The sequence below is a fragment of the Eschrichtius robustus genome, chromosome 14 (genome assembly GCF_028021215.1).
Source record: "Eschrichtius robustus isolate mEscRob2 chromosome 14, mEscRob2.pri, whole genome shotgun sequence".
Taxonomy (NCBI): Eukaryota; Metazoa; Chordata; class Mammalia; order Artiodactyla; family Eschrichtiidae; genus Eschrichtius; species Eschrichtius robustus.
The window spans coordinates 28,367,042-28,391,176 of NC_090837.1; the positions used below are offsets into that span (position 1 = coordinate 28,367,042).

The following is a 24,135-nucleotide window of genomic DNA, read 5'->3' on the forward strand; positions in this document are numbered from 1 at the left end:
GGTTAGGACACTACCCTTGGAATGCAGTGGGAAACGGCCAGGTTCTCTCCCTGAACACTGGCTATGTGGGGCCCTTGCTTTATTGGATTCCAGGCCCAAAGAGTTCCATTTGTGTGCTCTCAGTTACACCACAACCAGCCAGGTTCCCAGTCCATTCCTCACGATTTCTTTCCACAAATGCTGCAGCTGATTATCACTTCTACTTTCATCCTCAGAGGACAAACTGAATGGCCGGTCTGAAAGTGCCCTTGAGCCACTTCCAGGAGCAGCTTACATCACTGGCCTGACAATGAAAAGCCATCCTACCTCTCCTAACAGTTTCCACTAGTCTTGGATAGAAAATCACCAAATATTTAGACTGCAGGTATGTGTGGAGGAATCCCACAAGCTTTTACCCTGGTGATGGCAGTTCTTCTTCAGTCACTGCCCAGACACCTAACTGCAGCAGGAGACGTCAGGGAGGAAGAGCAGAGAAGGCAACAAGGCCACCAAAGCTCGAAGGGCAACGGCTGGGATGCCGCATCCTCTGGCGAGGCTCCACACACCCCTCCACACATGCCAGCCCACTCAGACCGAGAGCCCACTCCAGCTCTCTGTGTACCTTTCTATCCACTAAAGGCCTGGGGACCCCACCTTCCTTTCCTCTTGGTTTTGCCATCACAAATTACTCCACCCTTTGGGGATTCTTCTCTCTCCCAAATTACCCATGGAGTGGACAGAGCAGAAGGAGGTTAAAAATATGCCTTAAGACTTACTTAGAATAAACTAAGACCATTACATGAGCACAGGGGTAGGAAATAAGAGAAGTTTTTCATACTCTACCCAAGCTATCACAATACTTTCTGGCACCTCCCCCAGAACTGAAATGAACCTGGACATGTAACACCAAGAGCTCACCACCCCCACCTCCCCAGCACCAGCACCAAACCTCAGCTGGCAAATGGCAGCCACCAGGCAGAAGTGCTACTGTTTATTTTCCCCAATGACTTATGGTGGACCACCACTAAGGCAAATGACCATTTTTGTAAACTGGTAACAGTCTGGAGATGGACAGATTGTGGAAGGAACAGAAGTTAGGTAACCTGTGTTGTCCTGCTAGAAGGTCTGCTACTCTAATACCACGAACAATCAACACACGTAAACAAATTCAGAGACTACAGTTTTTTAACAAGTTCTCTGGATAATTATAGAAAGAAATGTCTTTTAAAACCATGCATGAAATAAATGATTTTTAAAGGAGCACGTATAAATTGCTCTGCTTTACTCTTTAAATTTTTCACTACATATAAAAAACTGGCAAGTTTTCTAAACGGTGATAAATTAAGGACAACAATTGACACTGGTGTCAGTTTCCAAAGAGTCACACAAGAAGCCAGGGCTGACAACTCTAAGGGTTCTGAAATGGCTCATGCAAATTCTGAATGGGGAAGAGACGCCAGACCCACTGTGCCAAGTACAACGTGGTGACAGAGGAGCAGGTACTGGTTGTTTCTGGGCCGAAGTGGGTAACGGATCTACAGCATGCAGCACCCGTAACCTAGACCCGTCATCAGGGTGAATTCCTCCGAAGTCTCAGTCAGCTTCCTTTACCACCACGCTGCCGCCCGCTCCCCACCCCCCCACCCCAACTGCAGTTCCGTATATAAAGCTGAAGAAAATGTGCAAACAGGTTCACATGGGAGAGGTTCACTAAATGTTGAGAAAAGCACCTACGGCATTTTGGTTCAGTAAAGAAATGAATTACATCCTTGATAATTAGAAACATTAATTGCTATCGTAAGAAACTCTTAAGAGAAAGCTCCCCAAATCCAAAACAATTTTATGCTGGAATTTGAAATGTTCTATCTAGTTCTAAAATTGCATCATATTAGCAAATGAAGTAGTTGTTATTTATAATGAAATTTAATAACTGGTTAAAATCCTAGGTAATTAACTTTTATGACCATCTAAAATTTAGTTTTAAACTTATAATTTTAGCAATATGTATTGAACACTTACATTCAATTGTACAGAATGCAATTAATTTAATCTTGAAAAACACTAACTAAGGAAATAAGCACACACACCCCCGAATCAGTACACTCTCTCACCAATTCTACAACTGCAATAAATTTAATACTGTAAATAAACACTGGACAAAGCAGAGCACTGGCGAAAGAACTCAGAGGCTTTAACAAGTCATTTTATAATTTTTATGAGCTAAGAGAGTGGAGGCAAATGGAATTCTTAGAACATTACTTAAAAATAGATTTTTAAAGACAAAGGTCCCGACTCACTCTTATATACACACACAAAGTTCATCTGTCACAGACAGCAAATGTTGAATTTATACACTGTAGTTTCCAGCAGCATCCTGCACGTTGAGAATAATTAAATTAAACAAGGATGTCAGATCTATGGAAGATGGACCGTTCAAATCTGTACAAGAAAGAACACAGCTGTTCTGGTGCTACTGCATATGTGATGTGCTCACTGCTGCTTCTCAAATGCAAAAACCAAGTAAATACCTAAAAATAAAACAAATAAAATTTAGAGGTTGGTTTCTCACATCCTCAGAACAACAATCTCGGTCTCATTCATAATCTGGTGAAAATTCTCAAGCAGCTTTTGAAAAGGAAAAATTCCATTATTTCTAGGAGTTCTTCAATAATTTTGAGTCATACTTAGGCAGATATGGGATCATATCTGCTTACTTGAAAACAAATATCCACTTACTGTAATAGTGACATCACAGCCCTGGAGAAAACCAATTTAACAGCTCTAAAAATCTCTATTGACCGTTTGAGGGGAAAAAAAAAAGAGTATAAAAGCAAAGAAAATGAAAACTGGAAAACCTTATGATTTAATTATTTTTACCTGGAATAACTGCACTACTATGAGTGCAGGGGTACTCTAAGTTTGCTACTCAGGAGGGGAAAAAAACCCTAATAAAAATGGTAAGGAACATATATAACGTGCATGTTAAAATTCATCCAATTATCCAGTTGTTGTGTTGTAGGGCCTGGTAAGGAAAGTGAGCCAGAAGCCACATGATAATCGACAGTCCCAGCCCCAAGAGCACTCTCCCTTAAATAAGGTTTCCAGCTTTGATGTGTGTTCACTCAAAGACATCTAAATGCATCTATGGTTCCCCACTCTGAACCACACTGAAGTTCAAACTTATTATATCTTCTTTTAAGATACTGATAGATTTTATGATTATGAAAACGACTGAGAAGACAAATCCTCAAAACATCACAAAAATGTTCAGGGTGTTCACTAGAACATTCACGCAGAGAGTCGAGATAAGAAGCCATGTGACGAGGAGGCCTCGCCCCTTGGGTCAACTGTAGAACAGGGGACGGATGAAGGATGGCAGACCACGTAAGGGCCTCCCAATCCTCGAGTCCTCGGCCTCTCCAACCCAGCCTGCACAGGAGCACCACGGCAGTCTCCCCTAACACCATTCTGGTCATGCTATTCTTTACTCATTCTCTAGCTCCCGAGTCTTTTAGGAGAAATAAATATGGCTGGCAGCAGAACAGACAGATGGGCAGAAAATAGGCAGGGTGATCATCAACACTGTGGATTCTTCTTGAGGGGAAGGAAGCAGAGCAGCCTAAAGCACTCACAGGCAAGTCCTGAGGCTCAGGACAGGCCGGCACTGCTGAGCTTGCCGTGCACTCCAAGTGCTCTTTCTGCAGCGAACCCTGCCAAACCCACCCCAAGCACATCTACACCCACTGCAGATAACCTGGCAGTCCTGACCTGCCCGGATCTAGGGTCATATAAAACCAGTGCTTAATTCCAGATCAGCAATGAATAACTTCCTCTCCTTTCTAACTCAAAAATTCTGGAAGTCTCACTAATTATATAAAATACCTTCTCTGCCAGCATTTCAACTGGGATTTAAACAAAAGAAACTTAAACAACCTCTAAAAGCAAATCAGCAACAATTCTCTTTTCTTCCACATTTAAAGCATCTTCTAGAGGAGCAGCAGGCTCTGGTAATACGAGCTAAATGATTAGACCAGTAGGAGTCTAAAATATAGCTTCTTAGACTGTGGCACCAGCCCACAAAGCCCTCCAGGTTAGAAAAATGTAATTCATCACAGAGCAGATGGACCCTGACACTGATCCTGGCTGCCCTTCGGCCATTGTTCCTTTCCTATTGCTTTTCTCCTCTCTAACCCACCTCTTCTTCAACTGTCTGGGGGCATCTAATTCTTCACTTGTATATTACTGCTAAAGTCCATGTTTAATATAAAAATATAGTGCTGATCTGCAGCCGGCACCACCATCACGACCTTTGACCAAGGTCGTTCTGTTACACGGCACTTTGTGATTGGTGGGACATCTAAGGTAGCTGGCATATCTCCACTCCAGGGAAACCAAAGAAATGTGTCGGTTTCTGCACATATTTCTACGTTTGTCAGAGATTACGTCTCTAATATCTTCCAATCCCATTTCTACCGAGGGCACGAATATTCTGAAACAAACTGGCTCAAAGTGTGCCTTCTTCCCTTTTCCTCTCTCTCCAATTCAGCAAGTCCTAAGAATTTTCCTTTCCGTGGGTGCCCATGACGCCATGGCTGCGAGTGTGGAGCACCTGGGCTAACTCTCTGACCTCAGCCAAGCTATTTGCCTGCTTTCCTATCTGAGAAAAGAAGACAGAATTAATAGTAGTCTACTGACAAAGCTGTGAGGATTAAATGAGGCATAACACAGGAAAAGTTTCGAATAGCGACTGGGTCCAAGTGAAACACTCAGTAATACCAACTATTATTATTTTCCAGATTTCACTAGTTTTCATTAAGCTCTCCTTCATCTGTTTTCCCCACTACAGGAACTTCAGCATGTAAAACAGTGTGCCCAGAAGTCACTTATTTATGTCTGTTTCTTCTACTGGATAGTACACTTCTGGAAGGCAGAGAGGTAACATTTATTTTTTTATCCTCCAAAGCCTTTTCATAGATCTTTATGTAAGTTAATATTCAAAATGTTTATCAAATGGGTTATCTCTGATTACCTTTGATTTTTCCTTCAACATAATCAACAAATATTTAGCCAAAGAGTGGGAACTACCTTTTAAGTCGTCAGGGCAACCATATAAGGGTATCACCATCCTGGCAGGGAGGCTCTGGGACTTCACAGACTGGCCAGGCCTCTGACCTCTCCTCCAAAGACAGGTGCCTCACTTCAGAATGTCTCCACATCATGGCTGTTCCCAACCACACACCCTCTAAAACATCCTGCTCAGTGCTGCTTCACTAAATGTTCTAGTATTTATTATGACTTCACTGTCAACGCCAGAGAGGCCAGAACCAAATAAAATACACGGAACTGCTCCATAAGCCAAAATTTCCAGCAGAAATGTAAGGTAAAGAAGTCAAATACAGATGGCTTCATAGTAACAAGTAGACAATGAAAATGTTTAAGAATGCTCGTCAAAGTTTACGTTAAGGAACATCCTGCATATATTTTCTCTTGGCACTAAACAGCCGTGCAAGACGGGGAATTAGACGTTTATAGGAATTTTGTGTATAACACCATCACCCCCTCACACACATTAATATGTGTCAGAAAAATTCTAAAGTTTTCAGATTTTAATCACTTTGAAGCAATTTTTGAAAATGTCAGTAAATCTACACTGATGATATACTCACTTGTAGCTTCCCATTCTGATTTACTTAAGGTTCCCTAAAATTTAGAAAAAAGAAAGAAAACTTCAGATTGAATATGCAAGTACATATATACTTATTTTTCAATAATGGACAGAGGTCTCCAAAACCCTAACTTCATTATAAATACACATACAATTTACTGTTAATATTATTGTGATCTGAATATAAAATAAATCAATCAGATTAACCTTTAATTCCATCTTCTCACCACTTTTGCGCTCCTGCCAATTCTCTAAACCACTGATTCTCAACCAAAGGGTGAATCTGCATAAAGACGGTATTCGTGTGTAACTGGAAAAATTATCTAGCTTACATTTTTAACTTGGAAAATGAAAAAAAAAAAAAAGAGGCCTATCTTGAAACATCAAATAATACTGCAGGAGGGAATAAGATTTTTGTGTTTTTACAAAGGAAATCACAAAATAAAGTATGTATCATACAAAGGAAATAAATTGTATTTAGTGATGTACTTGCTACTTTGCAAAGGCACTGAGTAACAAGATATACAGTGGCAAGTTTAGTAACTAATATAATTTTGAAGAAGTGATAATTATGTAGCATTCATAATTAAGGAAAATGTGAACTTCCACATAGAAGTCAGAGAAAATGAAGATGTAATTTTTCCCCATATAAGTTCATAAGCCCCTGAATTTTATCTATGGAACACCATGAGTCAGTAGTGTCCAGGTAAAGATACAATGGTATAGCAAGAAAACTCTCAAGCCAAGCCTATAACTTTTCTCCCATCCTTATTTCCTCCATTCTCAGTTCGTTAAAGTACATTTTATTCTATATTCTACAGTTATAAAAAGTTATCACAACTTAGGGGAAACAGACTACTGTGTATCTGATTTGTAACTCAGTGAACTCAAGTATTGTAAACCAGTGAAATAATTTCCTAAGTTTCCATTTTTCTATAAAGCATGTTAAAAAATAAAAACTTACCAATGGCAACCTCACTTGACTGTTCTTCATGTACTTTGCTGCATGTTCATAGTCATCCGCCTTCTCAGATGCAAGTTTGGAATTCTCGTTTGCAGGATATGGCTAGGGAAGCAAGTGAAATTCCTAGTTGAGACATTACACTGAAATTTACAATTCAGAATTAAACACACAATCACTGAAATAAAATAATTAAGACAGTAATCTTTAAGTATTACTTCAGGAATACAAACTACACATACTTTTGAAATATGAAAAAAAAAGGAGTGAAGGGAATCCTCTCTGAACAAAGCAGCTGCCATGGTCAACACTGAGCATGATCAGAGTATCTACAATCACAGAGAGTCTACACAGGGACTGAATAGCATCCTGAATTGCCACCAAGGACCACTTGGCTGCAAACACCTTTACCTCCCTGACTCCTGGTCAAAGGCTTTTTCTGTTATGACTCTATGCTGAAGGAAGTTATCATCAGAAGAGCTAAACATTCATTTGAACATTATGGTGACTTAGCAGCCATGGAAGTATGAACAGCAACTGGAAATAATACAAACGAAATGCTCAGTCAACAGAACCTTGGGAGCTCCAGAAGAGAAGGAAAATATCCAGCCTCCAGTACAGGTCGTCTCCATATTTACATAAAACTGAAGAAGGGCCTCAAAAAAATGCTGTTTTTAAAGGTATGCTGGACAAATGTTTATTCAAATTACTTTGAGCACTATTTTTAATCCATTTTAACATCTCTTTATACTACAAAGTAAAGTGCTTTGTAATGCATGTAAATAAAAACAATGAATTATACACTCATGTAGCAACCATCTACTCTGTAAAGGTTATGTACTCTTTTAATTCTTTTCTTTGCCCTGTTACAACAAACTAGCTAGCAAGGAACCACTTTAGACGTACATCTTCCTGAAGAATTTTTAAGAAACTGATCCAGGAATGTTTACTTTGCTATCTTCTTTTTCCCCTTTGTAAGTATCCTACCGTAAGATCAGACATTAGAAACTTAGCTACGTGTTTGCTGTTTAAAAAAGTATTTAGTTTTTTGGACTTCTATAGTGGGGAGAGGCCAGGGTGCTGCTGAACATCCTACAGGGCACAAAGCAGCCCCAAATGCCAACAGTCCTGAGGTTGAGAACTCTTATGTTAAAGCTCTGTCCTAGGTGCTGAAGAGTCTAGAGTTGGCACCAATAAGCTGTGTAATTTATATAAATACTGAGTGTGTACATGGCCTTGAAAGAAATCTCAGAGACAGCCAAACAAGTTTACTATGACCTGGAATTTTTACACCTTTTCTAAATACTCACCTCCAGGGCCTGCATTCGTTTTAACAGCATTTTATTTTCACTGTTCTTAATCTTTTCCTCATAGAATTCCAGAAATGTTTTTTTGTAGACTAGTTTCATATTGTACTTCTTTGCCATTCTGTCCAAAAAAGATTATTTAATGAAAAGGCTTCCAAAATATTTGTAATTCCACATGCAACAGTAACATCTTCTGGACTTAACTAAAAACCTTTACAAATTCACAAGAGGACCATGCAAAATGAGTGAAGGGCAACACACCACTGACCTGAAGGAAATGTGCAGTTAAATCTCACTGGGTCACAGGGAACTCCAGTAACGTAACAGACAGGCCAGGAAATGAAATGAAAGGCTGTGAGATGGGGACCACAGGCTGTAAGGAACACTTTTCTACCAACTCCATTTCATTTGACTCGATCCCTCACAGTGGCACTGAAAATAGTGGCCAACTTCCTTCTTAAAATAGTCTCTTTCATCTACTGGATTCCCTGGCAAGACACATTATTTTTTTTTTTTCCCACACTATTAATTTTTATCCTACATCTTGAACTGCTTCTTCATAGTTTGTTTTACAGGTTTCTTTTCCCAACTTCCAAATGTCATGGTTCTGAAGAGTGTGGCCCAGAACCTTGCTCGCTGTCACTCCCTGACGTATACAGCTTGCCAACAGCTACGGTAGCTCAGTTCTGGCCTCTGTCACTGCACTGTTCCCTAGAAATCTCCACCAGGACTGTCACAGGCGTGCTCTAACTCTCCACCTCCAGGGCTGAATCCCACTAGCCTGTTCTTCTGCCAATCTTTGCTATTTCAGTAAATCCATCTAACGATCCACGCCTCCCCCTCTCTATGCCCAGTGTTCAGCACACCACCATGTCCTCTCCGTTTACCTATACAACATACTTCAAACAGGCCCACTTCTGACCCCGTCACTAGCCACCATCCTGCTCCAACACCATCACCACACAGCTGTACCACTTCGCTCATTTTGCTGTTATTCTTACCCTCCCTCAACCCATTTTCCAACTGCAGCCAGAATATGCTTTTAGCAGTGCACAGGTCACGTCCCTCCTTCACACCCTTCACTGGCTCTCCAGCACACTTAGGGCACAATTCAAAAGCCTTTAACATGGCCTCTAAGGCACTCATTTATACAGGAGTGCTGCCTCATCTTGAGCCAGCTGGGCCCTGATTCCTTAAGGCCCAGTCACAATGGCTTTCCTTCAGCTCCTTAAACTAGCCAAGCTCTGTCTGTCCCACTTCAGGGCCTTCACACGTATCATCCCTTACGGCAGGAACACTCTCCCTTCCGGTCTCCAACTGGCCAACTAGACAGCCTTTAGATGTTGACTTAAACATCACTTTAAAAAAAAAAAAAAATAAATCACTTTTTCCAAGGTGGCTTCCTTAAATCCTCAATGACATTAGGTCTCCCTGTTATGCTTTGCATGTGTATTTTTTCCGAGTGCATTTGCTGAAGTTGATTACTATGTAGCTGTAGACAACAAAAGGGAACCTGAGGATGATTTCAGGTAGCACAAAAGGAGGAGAGGAAGAAAGGGAAAAAGACTGAAAGGGGACTTGTGAGGTGACAGATGAGGGGACAGAGTGAAGGAAACATTTGAGGGCCACTTGGATTTGCATGTAAGAGGCATACATAAGGCAGGAGTCCCTGTAATTAGCATTAGCCCTCCTTGGAAAGACAACATGAGTAAATATAAAAGCCTCTTCTATTCCAGGCAGTTCATTTTCTATCATAAATATCCAAAATGAGCCTTTACAAATGAAATCAAGCTTTAACCTTAAGAAATACCATAATTACAAAGAACTGAGACTCAATTTGACCAATCAGAATAGGTTTGCCATGTAAAAGCTAATTAACGAAATGGCAGAAGGGCATCTCAAAATCCCTATGCATTTTCTGATTGTCTCCCTGAATGAATACTTGTCTTAATAAATAATTTTTTAAAATTTAAAATATTAAAGTGATACTTTATGACTTCATATGTTTATAATCATTAGGCAATATAAGCAGAAAAGACTGCTAGTGTTTGCTTAGCATTTAAAAAAAAAAAACTTTCATTTTATTCTTTATCTTTTGGCGTATACTCAAATCACTAACTTTGTCAACCCAAAACACCAAGCTAACATACCAAACATATAAAACAACATACTAAAAACGTTTAATTTTTTTCTTTCATAAAGTTGAAGAGCATAACATTTCCCCAAAGTTTGCTAATTATAAGGAAAATGTGATATAAATTTTTTAATTTTATAGTTCATATTTATAAATTGTGCATAGTATTTTCCATGTTTAGTCACATGCTACTTCATTTTCTCATATTATTGTATATAATTTTTATATATTGTAGAACTCCTGAAAATCCTACACCCATAATTTTACAAGCTGCCTGAGACACAATTCAAATAATCACCAGCCAAAAATAAGTAAAAAAATAAAGCTCTTCCTCTTCCTCAGTTAATAAAGGCTTTGTTTTAAAAAGAAGGAAATGCAGTTTGGTCAGCTGTGACATGGCCTGCATTTAACTGGACTCTTCCACGTTCCCTATCAGGGAGACCCCCAAGACCAAGAAAAGGCCTTGGGGCCTTACTTGAAACCCCAGCTTTCCCTGTGCCTGTGGTTTGCCAGGACTCCTAAGAATTCAGGTGCATGAGTGAATACATTCCTGAATCAGTACTTTATTATTGTCATTGTCCGTGAGACAGAGGCAATTTCATAAGCTATAGCAAAATATAAAACAACTTTTAATACCTATCCCTGTCAAAAGGAGGATCTCCACTTTGGGAAGATTCATTTTATGTTACCAAAGTACCAGCAGTTACTTAAAAACAAGTCTTTTGCTATTTATAGTGTCAGTTATTTTCTTCCACAACTTGCAGGCAACAGGCTCCCTTTCTTGCCTACAGGATGAAACAATTCCAGGAATAAGAGAAACTAAATGAGTAAGGCTGCAAGAGACCTATGGCACCAACCCTGGGTTTGAAGTTATTCTTTTTTTTTTTTTTAAATAAGGCTGTCCTTCTTCTTAGGATCCCACTTAAAATAAGAAACAAACATAAATACTGATTTTTTTTTTCCTTTTCTTTCTCTCTTACGCAAAAAGAGAATAGTTAACAGATTAATGACATTCTTACTCATTTAGCAATGGAAAATAGACCAAGAATTCAGGGACATCCACAACACCTTCCAAGTTGAAGTCATATTTGCAGCCAAATAAAGGATAAGCTCCTTTCTTCTGAAATTTCACAGTATATATTTCATTTCCAAATGATTCTGTTTCTGAAGCTTCAAGGCGTCTTCTATAAAAGTTATCCCCAAACCAAAATAAAAAGATTAAATTTGTTATTAGGTCAAATTTATTTTGATCAGATTAAATATGGGAGGGGGACACACCCATGATGCAATTTTATAAAGATTAGCTTTTAATTGGATTTGAGCTACTTTTAAGAAGCAATACACTAAAAGATCATTAACAATCTCACTAATAAAATTATGCTGGAAGTAGGTTTCACTATCATGACAGCTGGTTAAGTCCCAATGCCTCACATCTTATCTGGAGTTTGTCTAGCAATACCACCTCTGGCTTTTTGGCTGGAAGTAACATCAGTCTCCAACTTACACAGAAAGATGTTTTAAAGGTTCATCTGCAAATCTGACTTTTTAACTTAAAATTTGAGTATCTACTCAAATACATTATCAAAGTGCTCAGCCCTTATAAGATCAACACGGCATGTTCTATAAACTTTACTCCTAATAAACACTTGCTACTCTAAAATAAGCTTAATTTTGAGTATTTTATAAACCACAACATATAAAAGTACTTACATCAATTCAAAGCTATTGGGAGTGGTACCAATAAAATAGCCTCCAGGGCTCAGTCTCTCACATGCATTTCTGAGCATGACGTCAGCCTGCTCATAGGACTCGAATGAGTAATGGCAGACAAACTGACAACTGCAGATGTCAAAGCACATTTCTGGGTCACGAAACTTATCAATCAAAAGTTCCTGAAACAAATTAAAATGGGTCAAGACTTTGAAGTTGGCTGCGACATAAAAATTTAGTGAATTAATTTCTAGAATTAGGATCCTTAAAATAAAAGTAGACATGACCTCCCACCAACCCACCCTTTCTCATTACGTATCATAAAGATCATAATAAAAACGTTCTTTCTTTCTGGTTCAATAGAATTTGATTCCCATTTTCATAGTAATTTTAAAAACCAGAGATTCTGAAATCATGCTAAAAAATATATCAAACATGACATTTAAAGGAGTTGATCCTTTAACTGGCTTTACTTGAAAACTAAAGTAAAATGATGTTGAACAGTAACTTGGGTTTAAAAAAAAACACAAAGCTGGTCTTTGGGACATTTTTTACTTTTTAGGCTGTGCCATGCAGCTTGTGGGATCTTTAGTTCCCTGACCAGGGACTGAACCCAGGCTACGGCAGTGAAAGTACTGAGTCCTAACCACTGGACCACCAGGGAACTCCCTGGGACATTTTTTTAAAACGCAAAAGTGTTTTTAAAGTTTTCCAACTTTCTAGCACTTTTCCTTCCCCTTTCACAACTGCAAACAAAATGTGTAGGGTTACAGGTATCTATAATAGTTCAATGAGCTAAGGAGTCAGAAATGTTCAAGGGGGACTTCCAGCATTTCGAGTGCCTCTATAGTCTTGAACTCCAGCTGTTAAAGAGATTCGGAAACAGGTGTCACCAGACTGTGACATGTTGGGAAACCACCCAAACAAATTACAAGGTAAACAAAATGAAGTGCAGATCTATTTCAAAATACTAGAAAATAAATCATGTCCAAACAGAGAAGCAACAAATGATTTCCAAAGTAAAAGTATTAAAAGCTAAAAATTCCCAGAAGTATTTACTGGGTCATTTAAGGAAATTTATCATTAATGGAATTTCTAGTTGAAACTGAAAATCCACGTCCTAAAGATTTTTAATGTTTCTAAGCAAATTTTTAAAAAATGAACTGATTTTTAAAGCAAACCATTTACTCATACTAAAAATATAAAAACAGACAAATAAAAAAAATACATACCTTTGAACAATCAGCAGTTATAAATTCTGCACTGAAAATATACTCATTATCACGACAACGATTTTTCATGTCCTCGTACCGCTGCTGACACTGTTTGACAGAAACATCAGCAATATCTGGAAGGAGGACGGGTGTTAGTAATGTCAACAAAGGCCCACAGAGTTAAAACAGAAATGCAAAAATGACACAAATCTAGACTTCATCTCAACTTTTAAACTTTGGCAGGGAATCTAGCCTTAGAAAAGCAAAAAGGTTCTACTTCCTTCAAAACAAAAGAGAAGAAAGTCTTTTGTTCCAATGGAAATGCCCTCTTATTTTTCAAAAGGAACTAACCACTTTCTCAATAGGTACTGACAACAGAAAAGTTCTATCATGATTTTTAAATGCTTATTCAAAGTTAAAAGCAGAAAGTTTAAATTACAATTTGGATTATAAAACCTAACATTATACGCCCAGCTCTTTATAGTTTCTTAACAAAATGTTATTTGCCTTTTCCCAGTGTTGAGATTTGCACCGCAGGTACAAAAGCAGTGGTGGGTACCTTGTCATGAATACAAGGTAGGGGCACCAATGGTACTGGTAATACTTGATATATTCTTCACTGCTATAAGCCAGCACAGGAAGAAAAAAGGGGGAAAAAAATCCAATTTCATTTAAGAATGTCCTTGATAAGCAGTAAAAATTAATTTTATGAAATCTTCAAAACATTTCTGCTACATAACAAAGTCTGCCTGAACAGGACTGGTGTGACTGCGCTGTAAGCTGTACTGCCCACTTTTTTCACACAAAATTGTTTCACTTAAAGAACCACTGACAGACAAACTAGTTATTCAGACTTTGTAATTTGGCAGACCTTTTCTTCATAGTGAAAAAAATGAGCCTGCCATTTCATGAAAACTTTGGACTCTATTTGTTACCAATGATAAATTTGAGCTTTCAGGTGAAAAGTTCCAACTCTGACAAACTTGTATCTACCACCACGGGCTGGGCATCTTCCCAATACTTAAGACTTTTCTGATCGATGGTGATATTAAACAAATGTGATTTCCTGATGTCAACATTTAGAAGATTTGCATAACTTTAGTGAACATTATTTTCCAAATATTACAAAATCTTGCAGGGCGAAGTGCAAGATAGACCAATGGATTTAGATATAACAGAACACAAAAAGTTCACCAATATGGTTTCAGATTCCACGCTGTAACTAACCTTTAAAGGAACTATCACTTGCCAAATTTTGATATAGTATCAAAGATGAATATCCTCAATTATCTGAAAAGGCTATTAAAATACTCCATTTCACAACTACTCATCAAATAAAATAACACATCAAAACATACTGATGCAGAAACAGGTGTGATAATCCAGTTGTCTTCTATTATTCCAGACTCTAAAGGAATTTGCAAAAGTACTTTTAAAATGCCAGTCTTCTCACTACATTTTATCTGTAATAAATATTTTTTAAATTCTCGGTTTTAATTTCTATAATCAACACATATAACCACATACGCAAAAGCTTTCTGGGGTCCTCAATCATTTTTAAGAATGTACTGTGGTCATAAAACCAAAAACTTTTTGACAAGTGCCGATTTAGGCAATACTACTCCACAGGTGGTGCTGGGCACTTCCCACAGGAAGGAACATGACATCATCTTGTCCCTCTTCAGGGTTAAGACTGACCAGCAGATTCAGGCACTTGATTCATCCAATTAAGTTCCTATCAACTTTTCACCTAATAGCTTAGATCTATTATTTTACCAAGCGTGGAAAAATTTATTCATCATGATTTTTCAATAAAGAGGAATTCCGCTTTTCAACCATTTGGTTACGTTGAAATATGGTTTATACAGGGTTAGAGAAGATAAATACTCGCCACCCCCTCCCTTAGTTTATGAATTTCAGAATAATGAGTAAGTTTGCTTGCTCCCTCCAAGTGTGAACAATGAGATTATTTTCCTTTATTTCATGTTTCAATACACTGTAATCACTGTCTTTTTCAAAAAATTAATTAATTAATTATGGCGGCGTTGGATCTTTGTTGCTGCACGCGGGCCTTCTCTAGTTGTGGGGAGTGGGGCTACTCTTCGCTGCAGTGCACAGGCTTGACAATGAGGTGGTTTCTCTTGTTGCGGAGCACGGGCTCCGGGCGCGGGGGGCTCAGTAGTTGTGGCTTGTGGGCTCTAGAGCGCAGGCTCAGTAGTTGTGGCACACGGGCTTAGTTTTAGTTGGTCCGCAGCATGTGGGATCTTCCCAGACCAGGGCTCGAACCTGTGTCCCCTGCATTGGCAGGCGGATTCTTAACCACTGCGCCACCAGGGAAGTCCCTTGTAATCACTCTCTTTTTTAATGAAGAAACCATCCTATCTTTGGCCACTGAAAGCCTTTCCAAGTTTGTGCTTCAAACATGGAGTCTGACATGACTCCAATCATCCTTGTTTTTAACACCATCAGTAAAGTCTCATTACTCATTTTAGAAAACACCCATCTCATGTCTAGTCCCCAGACATCTTGTGGTAAGGTATTTTGGTGTTATGTCCATAATGAGATCTTTCTTATTTACATTTACCTGACAGACCACAAATTATTCTTTCCCATGCCATTATCTGTCTTACCGGTACAAACTAGCTTGTCAATTCTTCCCTTTTTCCACTTAAGCAAATCTCCACCTTTACCACATCCCAGGTCCAAAACAGTGATATCACGTTTTTTTTTCAGTCGCACCTTTTCTAAAAATTCTCCTAAAAGAGAAAATTAAGTCATAATAAATGATCTCTTCTCCATTTTTACTAAAGCATAAACTGTTACCCCTAATAACCTACTAACTTCTGCCTGACATGTACAGTAAGTCCCCTACATACAAACTAGAGAACTTTCAAAGATGTGAACGTGTGTTCGTGGGCACGTGATGTCAATCACGTAAGTTAGTTCATGTGTCTGGTGTACACTGTCACATGCATGCTCTACAAGTGGTTGTGCTTTTGTGTATTTTATGGTACAGTACTGTATAGAGTACAGTAGTACAGTATTATTTCAAGCCCAGAAGGTCCAGAAGCTAGTGTAAAAGCAGTGGTGATGTAGCTGGTACTGCTAAGAAGAGCGGGTTGTTGTAATGTACTACTGTACTTTTCAAGGAACTGTATTGTAAGATTAAAAATATTTTATTTTTTGTGTTTGTTTTTTATGTATTATATGTGTGAGAAGTTATTATAACCTATTACAGTATAGCACTATAAAGCAATTGTGTTAGTTGGGTACCCAGGCTAACTTTGTTGGCCTTACAAACAAATTGGACTTATGTACGTGCTCTCAGAACAAAACTCGTTCTTGTGTAAGGGACTTAGTGTAATATAAACACATTCATTTATGTAATTAATTCATAACTTCTAGAAAATATTTCAAAATTTGACTAAGAGTTAATTAACTTGATCCTTCAGCATTAAAGATGAAAGAGTATGTGTCTGGTATTTTAGAAGCTAAGACAGGTTTTTGAAGGTTATTTTCAGAATTTGATTCAACATTAAATAGCAAACATTTTATTTTTTCTCTCTCATTTTATTAAAAAGAAGTTTAATAGTACAAAAAAGTCGCATGACCTTGGTGGGTCAATAGCAAACAGTTTAAAAAAAAAAAAAATAGCAAACAGTTTAAATTCTAATTTATACAAGAATACCCAACACTTGTTCATGATAAGAAAAAAATTATTCATAATTTTTTGTAGTTCTCTTTCCAAAGCTAAGTGTTTAGCTTATTATACATTTAATAATTATGGGATCACAAGAGACCTTGATTTTAATAAAAGATGTCAAGCTTACCTCTAAACTAGTCAAAAAACTATACATACCTCTTAATTTTACTATCATCAGAATTCTTAAAAACTCTGAAATAAAAATGGAGCCTTTTATCCCAATCTACCAAATCACATTAAGAGCCAACGAATAACATTAGCATGTCCCTTACATCAATAGCCAAATGGTTCAAACATCAGTTAAAGGCATATTAATATTCTTAGACAATGAAATATTCAGCAATTCTAAAATTGGATAAAATACTGAATCCTAGATCTACTCTTCCTGTCTTTATCATTCTGAGTTTAATGCTTTCTATTTCTTATGTGTACTATTTTGACTGCTAGAATATTCTGTATAACTACTTCTGCCTTTCACTGTCACAGAAGTACAAGTGTTCCATATTCAACTTTCTGCTATGAATCTTAAAAAAAAAAAACCAGCATAAAATATAATACGGAAAGAGTGAAAATAAGAATTATAAAATCTCTTTATTTCCACATAAGATTAATGAGAGGGAAATCTTCATGAAACATTATTCAAAGATATCTTTATCACATTCAAGCATCGTACTCAACTATCACTAGCTATAAGCAGCAATAAGGAAGCGAAAATGAACGACAAAGAATGGGTGTTGAGAAGAGAAAGAAAAAAGGCAGCAAGGGAATTTGGCACAGGCCACACTGATTACAGCAGGACCGGAAAGACAGGTGCAGATAGCAAAGCACTCATTGAGAGAGTTGCTGGAACAGCTGAAGAAGAAATAATACCATGAATATGCTGAGAGATAAATTTTTGCTAAGTCTGACGTACGTGTTTTTAAAAACTACCCGTTTCCCTGTTTATAAAAATAATACAACTAACAATGTGAAAAATAGTGCTGAACTTAAAAATATTTATTCAATGAATAAATACATGAATAAACAACACATTAGGAAAAATACTCAATGATAACTTATCTGCATTACTGAGGATGATGAGGAAAGGAAGAGAAAAACTGAAAAGAAATTAGGAACAGCATCCAAAGATAACGAGTACAGAGTAAAAATGCCATAATAACTAACCTAAAAAAATAAATAAATAAAAAAGTTCGTTTATTCATTTACCCTGGCTGACAAGTAGCAGAGTCAAATAAGTCTTATTTTTATAATAAAACAAAGAAAAATATTAAAATGTGTTCGAAATAATGAGTCTAGTTCCCACTCCTGACACTTCTCAGAATGGATAATTTATCTTTTAAAATTACTAAATTATCGTTAAAACTAGTAGAAAGTAGCCATAATTAGCACTTTATTCTTTTCAGTGCAAATATGAAAGCATTCTCACTTTTTCTGAGGCTGGCTTTTAAGAAAACAAAAACAGAAACCAAAATTTTAAAAAAACCTTTTTGTGAAAAACTTCAAAATCTACTGGCTTTTAAAAATTCTCTAATTTCAGGTAAGTGACTATTTAATATACTTGATACACAAAGCAATAAATATATTCTGAATCATATTTCCTCCACTGACTTCCATTTTAATATCAAAGGCGAGTTTCCACAGATAAAATGCTGTCCAAAAAGCTGAATGTCTTCATCAATCCTCAAAGTAAACTTTATTTCTCCCCAGAAGAAAAAACAAGTTCAATGGACAATCAATGCACATGATGACCTTTACCAACTCATTAAAGGCCTAGAGATAAAAAATCATGGCACTGCCCATTTTCTTGACCTAATGGAACCCAAATGTTTAATTCAACAATATATCATTGCTCCAAAACTATTAGAGTAAAATAGATTATTTAATAGCACTAGGTTAGCTTGATTCTAAATGTAAAAGCACGCTGCCTTCTGAAAGCCTGATTAACTCATCAACTTAATATTAATTAAACAGTCATTGCTATCTTATGTAGTCAATCATAAGTAAATATGAAAATAATTTACCTAAAAGGCTTAGTTTCAGTTTTGGCTCCAGTTTTATAAAGCCAAGCTTTGATGATTAAATGAATAGTAACTAAACACCTAGTAGCTTTGTGTATGATTAACCATTTGGGGAGTAAAAAATGAGACATAAGCTGAAATTAAAAATTCAAAACTATAAATCAAAAAACAAACATACCAATGAGGACACTTTTCATCCAATTATTAAAGTTTCTTAGGTAAAAAATTCTACTTTGGCTACGCTTCTCCAAACCAACTTCCTGGAGTTCATTGTAGTGAGCGGCCACTGCTGAGCTGTGTCCTTCCTCCAAGTTCTGAAAATAAAAGAATGGAATAAAATTAAGAAGCTGAACATGAAAAAAATTAAGTCTAAAAGAGCATCTGACCTATATACGGATAAAATACTACTGAAATTGGTAAACTTCATTAAGCAATGCCATAACCACAGAAATCCTAATTATAATCACATGGAAGAATTTCCCCTGTTCCCTATTTTTAAAAACATCTTCTGATTTAAAAAATTTTCATCTTGATTTTCATCTATAGAATTTTGGTGTTAATGTATTAATAAAACCAGTACTCTTCCAGAGTTCTGATTTATTCAATTCAGTAAATGTCAGTCAGTGGATGAAGTTCCTACAAGAATATAAAATAGAAATAATACATTTATTATATTATTATAAAATTGTTGTGGGCACTAAGTGAGATAATATACACAAAGAGATGGGAACTCAACAGGCTATGTTCAGTGTCAGTGATTTCTATTATTTGCTATTAACCTAATTCAAGTTTCAATTTGTGCTCTCTATCGAAGACCCTAAGCATTCTGCAAAAATGCCAGGAAGGTAAAGGGCTTCAGATCCCCCCACTCCCCTGCTCAACCAAAGTGTTTCATCTGACATGTAAAATAGGTAAAAGGTTTAAGATTTTCACTTGAAAAAAGGGTTCCACTGCAAGTTAAAGTTTGAAAACTACATTTATGATACAAGCTCCTCTCTGTTACAAAGATTTGCATTCCACCAATGACAAACATGTGGCTTATCTGCCACTTTCTTCCTGAGGATGGCAGAATTTTACTCATTCATTGAGTAATCCAGATTCCAACTCAGATCCCGCCACAATATAGTATCCCCAGATGAAAACGACTTGCTATCCCTTGCTTTATAATATTCTTGCTAAATACCAGGCTTAGCTAAAATTGTATGTAACTACCCTAATAAGAAGTGGAAACACCATAGTTTAAGGAATTACATTAAGAAAAGAATGTAAAGCTGGGTATCACCTTGATATTTATCATTGTAAGTGATAATCTCAAATACTTCAGACACAAAAGAGATGAACACCTAATTACAAAGGAAAAAAAAGAGGATGAACACCTAATTAAAAAGGGAAAAAAATGAACACCTAGTTAAAAAGGAAACAAAATTTAAAAATTAATTAGGAACACCTAATTAAATCATCTGGACCTTACACTGTTGTGTTTTTGAAAGTACTAAGAAAAAGCAAACTATAAAAACTACCTTTCAAGTTTCTAGTCAAATAAGATTTCCGAAATAAGATAAAAATTATCTCATTAGCAGTAGTTGTACCTACATAGAAAATAACTAAATTACAAGAGTTAAAACCCTACTCTATCTTAAGATGATGTCTATTAAAAATAGAACATTCCTACAGATGGTCAAAAAGCACATGAAAGGATGCTCAACATCACTAATTATTAGAGAAATGCAAATCAAAACTACAATGAGGTATCACCTTACACAGGTCAGAATGGCCATCATCAAAAAGTCTACAAACAATAAATGCTGGAGAAGGTGTGGAGAAAAGGGAATCCTCGTACACTGTTGGCGGGAATGTAAACTGGTACAAACTGTACAACTACTACGGAGGTTCCTTAAAAAACTAAAAATAGAACTACCATATGATCCAGCAATCCCACTGCTGGGCATATATCCAAAGAAAATCAGAATTCGAAAAGATACATGCACCCTAATGTTCCCTGCAGCACTATTTACAATAGCCAAGACATGGAAGCAACCTAAATGTCCATGACAGAGGAATGGATAAAGAAGATGTGGTACACATATACAGTGGAAAATTACTCAGCCATAAAAAAAAATGAAATAACGCCACTTGCAGCAACGTGGATGGACCTAGAGATTATCATACTAAGTGAAGTCAGTCAGTCAGAGAAAGACAAATATCATGATATCACTTATATGTGGAATCTAAAAAATGATACAAATGAACTTATTTACAACACAGAAATAGACTCACAGACTTGGAAAACAAATTTATGGTTACTGAAGGGGTAAGGTGGGAGGGAGGGATAAATTAGGAGTTTGGGATTAACATATACACACTACTATATATAAAATAGACAATCAACAAGGACCTAGTGTATAGCACAGGGAACTCTACTCAATATTCTGTAATAACCTATATGGGAAAAGAATCTGAAAAAGAATGGATATATGTATATGTATAACAATCACTTTGCTGTATACCTGAAACTAACACAACATTGTAAATCAATTATACTCCAATATAAAATAAAAATTAAATTAAAAAAATAGAACATTCTTAAGTTATTAAAATTATGTAAAAAAAAGGTATTATTTCACAACTACTAGAGATTTCAATCTGACGTATTCCAGTATGAATAAAAGAAAATACACTCAAAATACCTTTTGCTTTTCAGGAACATCTTCAAGTTCTATTTTTCTCCTTTTCTGAGTGCCATCTCCAGTAGGTTCATCTTCTGGAAAACCATCAGTTTCCATTCTTCTTTTCCTTGAAATGCCTTCATCATCACCAGAACCTTTTTCCTCTGGGGCAATTTCAGCATCAAGTTTTCTTTTCTTGGATGGAGTGTCTTCCCCACAACTAGAACTTTCCTTTACAAGATCATCTTCAAACTCCATTTTTCTCTTTTTTGGAGTGTCTACTTGCCCACAAGTAGGAGCCTTTTCAGAAAGCCCAGTCCCAGGAGAGGTTGTGTTTTCATTAACAATGAATGAAGACTCTGTTTCTGAATCTATTGATGTTTTTGCCTCTTCATGAGAGATCTTTTCACATTCCTCTGCTTTTGCAGAATTTTCCATTTTTGATTACTTAAATAGATGGTAAAACTTCATGAACTAACACTGGAATGGCAAAAATTTCATATTACTTGTAAACGTAATGCTGAGACTTTAAAAACAATTTAAACCAGAAACTAGCCATTTAATTTCAGCGATCAACTAAGAGTTTAAAAAACCTCATTAAAGAATATTGAAAACAATGTTGATATATATTGCATATGAATTTCTGAAAATGCTAATGTGGAAGTACTAATTATAATCCTGGAACACTTCTACAATCTCGTCCATAAAAGTCACCATTAAAACTGACAAATGAAGTCATGGTAAATGAAGTCGGTTCCATTTCTATCCTGATTCTTACCCTACAGCCTTGGTTCCCCAAATGTGCGCTGGACACTATAACAAACTGATATGGGCACAGGAGGATATTTCAAAATTTAAGGCAAAGGTAGTGACATTTGACATCCGGAAGATATCACAGATACAGCTTCAAGTAGAGCATAGTTTTAACTGAGTAGATTGCACTACATTTCTTTAAATGACACCAGAACCTTGTGAAGCTGAGACTGGTGGTACCACAGAAAATCAGTGTAAAACAGGAAACGAAGTTGGCGTCAAATCCGATCTCAAGGCTTGAGAAGATATCCAGTACTCAACAGATGTACATATTCCACTAGTATGCATTTGTGGTTAGCTAAGAATTAAACACAATTTTTTTTCAATCTGTGCATTATTTTTAAAAACAAAGTTGTTAGGACACACTTATTAAATTGTTTGGTCTAAACTATTTAGTAAGGGAAACTGCTAGGTATTTCTTTTGGCCTAGGGACACTGAAAACCAAGAACAGGAGAAGTCTGCGAACCTACAGTTGACTTCTAAAATCCTTACTTCGTAATGGGTGTCAGAATTAGGTAGAAAGTGAAGAAAGTAGCAATGGGTGGACAAGAAGTTTCAAGACCCAGCCTGCAACTTAATGACCATTAATCTCTTTCAAATGTTCTTAGGCCTATGTGTGAAATGGGAGGGGGAGAAAAATAAGCGAACTATTTACTGGACAGGAATTTATTAAGTCATTCAACAAGTTGAGTGAACGCCTACTACAGAGAAGCTCAATAAGACACTATGTGAATAAGTCTCCAAGAAGTTTACAGCTGATATACTACTATTAAAATGTTAGGCTGTATTATTCAAACCAAATGGAAAAGAAAAAGCAAAAGTCCCAAAATCAGTGAGATTCAGCAAATTCAGAATCTGAAAATTATGAAGGGGGGGAGTGTTCCCTGTTAATAAACAGAATAAGAAATAAAGTCGCTTAATTGAATTGGTAAAAACAAGTCACTCTAAACCGGGAAGGGTTTCAAGGGATATTAACTTTCACTACCCAAGGTTTGAGGTAACAAAATACCAAGACATGCCAAAACAGGAAGAAATGAATCAGAGAGAAAAAAATTACCCAGAAATGTAATTTTCTGAATACTGCTTAAAATGATTATCTAGTAAAACTATCCACCAAATTATCAAGTCCCTATCTTCTCCTCCCTACCGTTTATTTCCTAATAAGGAAACAGAAACTGGTTTCAATTTCAAATAAACCAATGTAACTTATCCTTAGCTATAAATAATTCTAGTTGTAAATGTAATATCTAAATTCACTATTGGGAATAAAAATTAATTTTATTTATATTTATCTGTGACATTTCCACAGATGAGATTTTCTAAAGACAATTCGGTCAGAATAAACGACACGGATTTCCAAACGAACTCAGAGGTGGATAAGACTGAGGCCGAGCGTCTAAGGTGAACAAAGAGTAAGGTCCAGACCCAAGAGGGCTGTCCTTCGGAACCCTCGAGGAAGAACTCAGGTACACAGATGCGCATGAACGATCACACCTGCATCTCGGTGACCTGCGCGGCAGTCACACCCGAGGTTTCTCGGGAACCGCCGGCCCGGGGACTCGAGCTCAAGCAGGTGAACTCCACGCCCAGCCCGCCGGCGGGCCGGGTCTCCTCGAGCCCGAGGACGCACTGAGCTGCCCCAGCGCCGCCCGGCTCAGGTTCCAGTCCACTACGCAGGCCAGGCGGCCGGCCGCTCCGGCTCCGGCAGCCCGGCGGGCCTGAAGCCTCTCTAGGGCCTCTCGAACCCGGGCCGGCTCTGCGCAGAGGGGCGTCAGCGCCCACGGACCCGGCACGGCCAGCGGTCGGAGGGCCTCTTCCACCAGGGCTGGCGCGGCTACACACAAAGAGTACGGAACCCAGCGTTGCAACCACACACTCACCGTCCAGCCATCCGCGGCTCTGTTTGCGGAAGCGGCTCCGCGCCACGCGCACGCTGTGACGCCACTTCCGGAGAGCCCGGGTCA

General features: G+C 37.4%; 1 protein-coding gene across 1 annotated transcript; it reads right to left on the reverse strand.

Annotated features, from left to right (window-relative positions):
- Positions 1-1,629: 1,629 nt before the first annotated feature.
- RNMT (RNA guanine-7 methyltransferase) lies at positions 1,630-24,113 on the reverse strand. Its single transcript, XM_068562619.1, has 11 exons — positions 24,052-24,113; positions 21,379-21,837; positions 18,870-19,005; positions 15,601-15,726; positions 12,989-13,104; positions 11,757-11,938; positions 11,066-11,230; positions 7,916-8,033; positions 6,609-6,710; positions 5,646-5,679; positions 1,630-2,507 (listed from the first exon to the last, which is right to left on the reverse strand). The coding sequence occupies exons 2-11, from the start codon at positions 21,793-21,795 to the stop codon at positions 2,470-2,472; spliced, it is 1,434 nt and encodes a 477-aa protein (XP_068418720.1). The 5' UTR covers positions 21,796-21,837; positions 24,052-24,113; the 3' UTR covers positions 1,630-2,469.
- Positions 24,114-24,135: the final 22 nt, after the last annotated feature.

Excerpts from the sequence above, each read along its gene's own strand:
- RNMT (XM_068562619.1), bottom strand. The coding sequence starts at position 21,795 with ATGGAAAATTCTGCAAAAGCAGAGGAATGTGAAAAGATCTCTCATGAA. Across the intron at positions 15,727-18,869 it reads GATGAAAAGTGTCCTCATTG|GAGAATTTTTAGAAAAGGTG; the intron begins GTATGTTTGTTT and ends TTTCTCTTTTAG. Across the intron at positions 2,508-5,645 it reads ATCAGAATGGGAAGCTACAA|GTATTTACTTGGTTTTTGCA; the intron begins GTGAGTATATCA and ends TTTTATTTTTAG.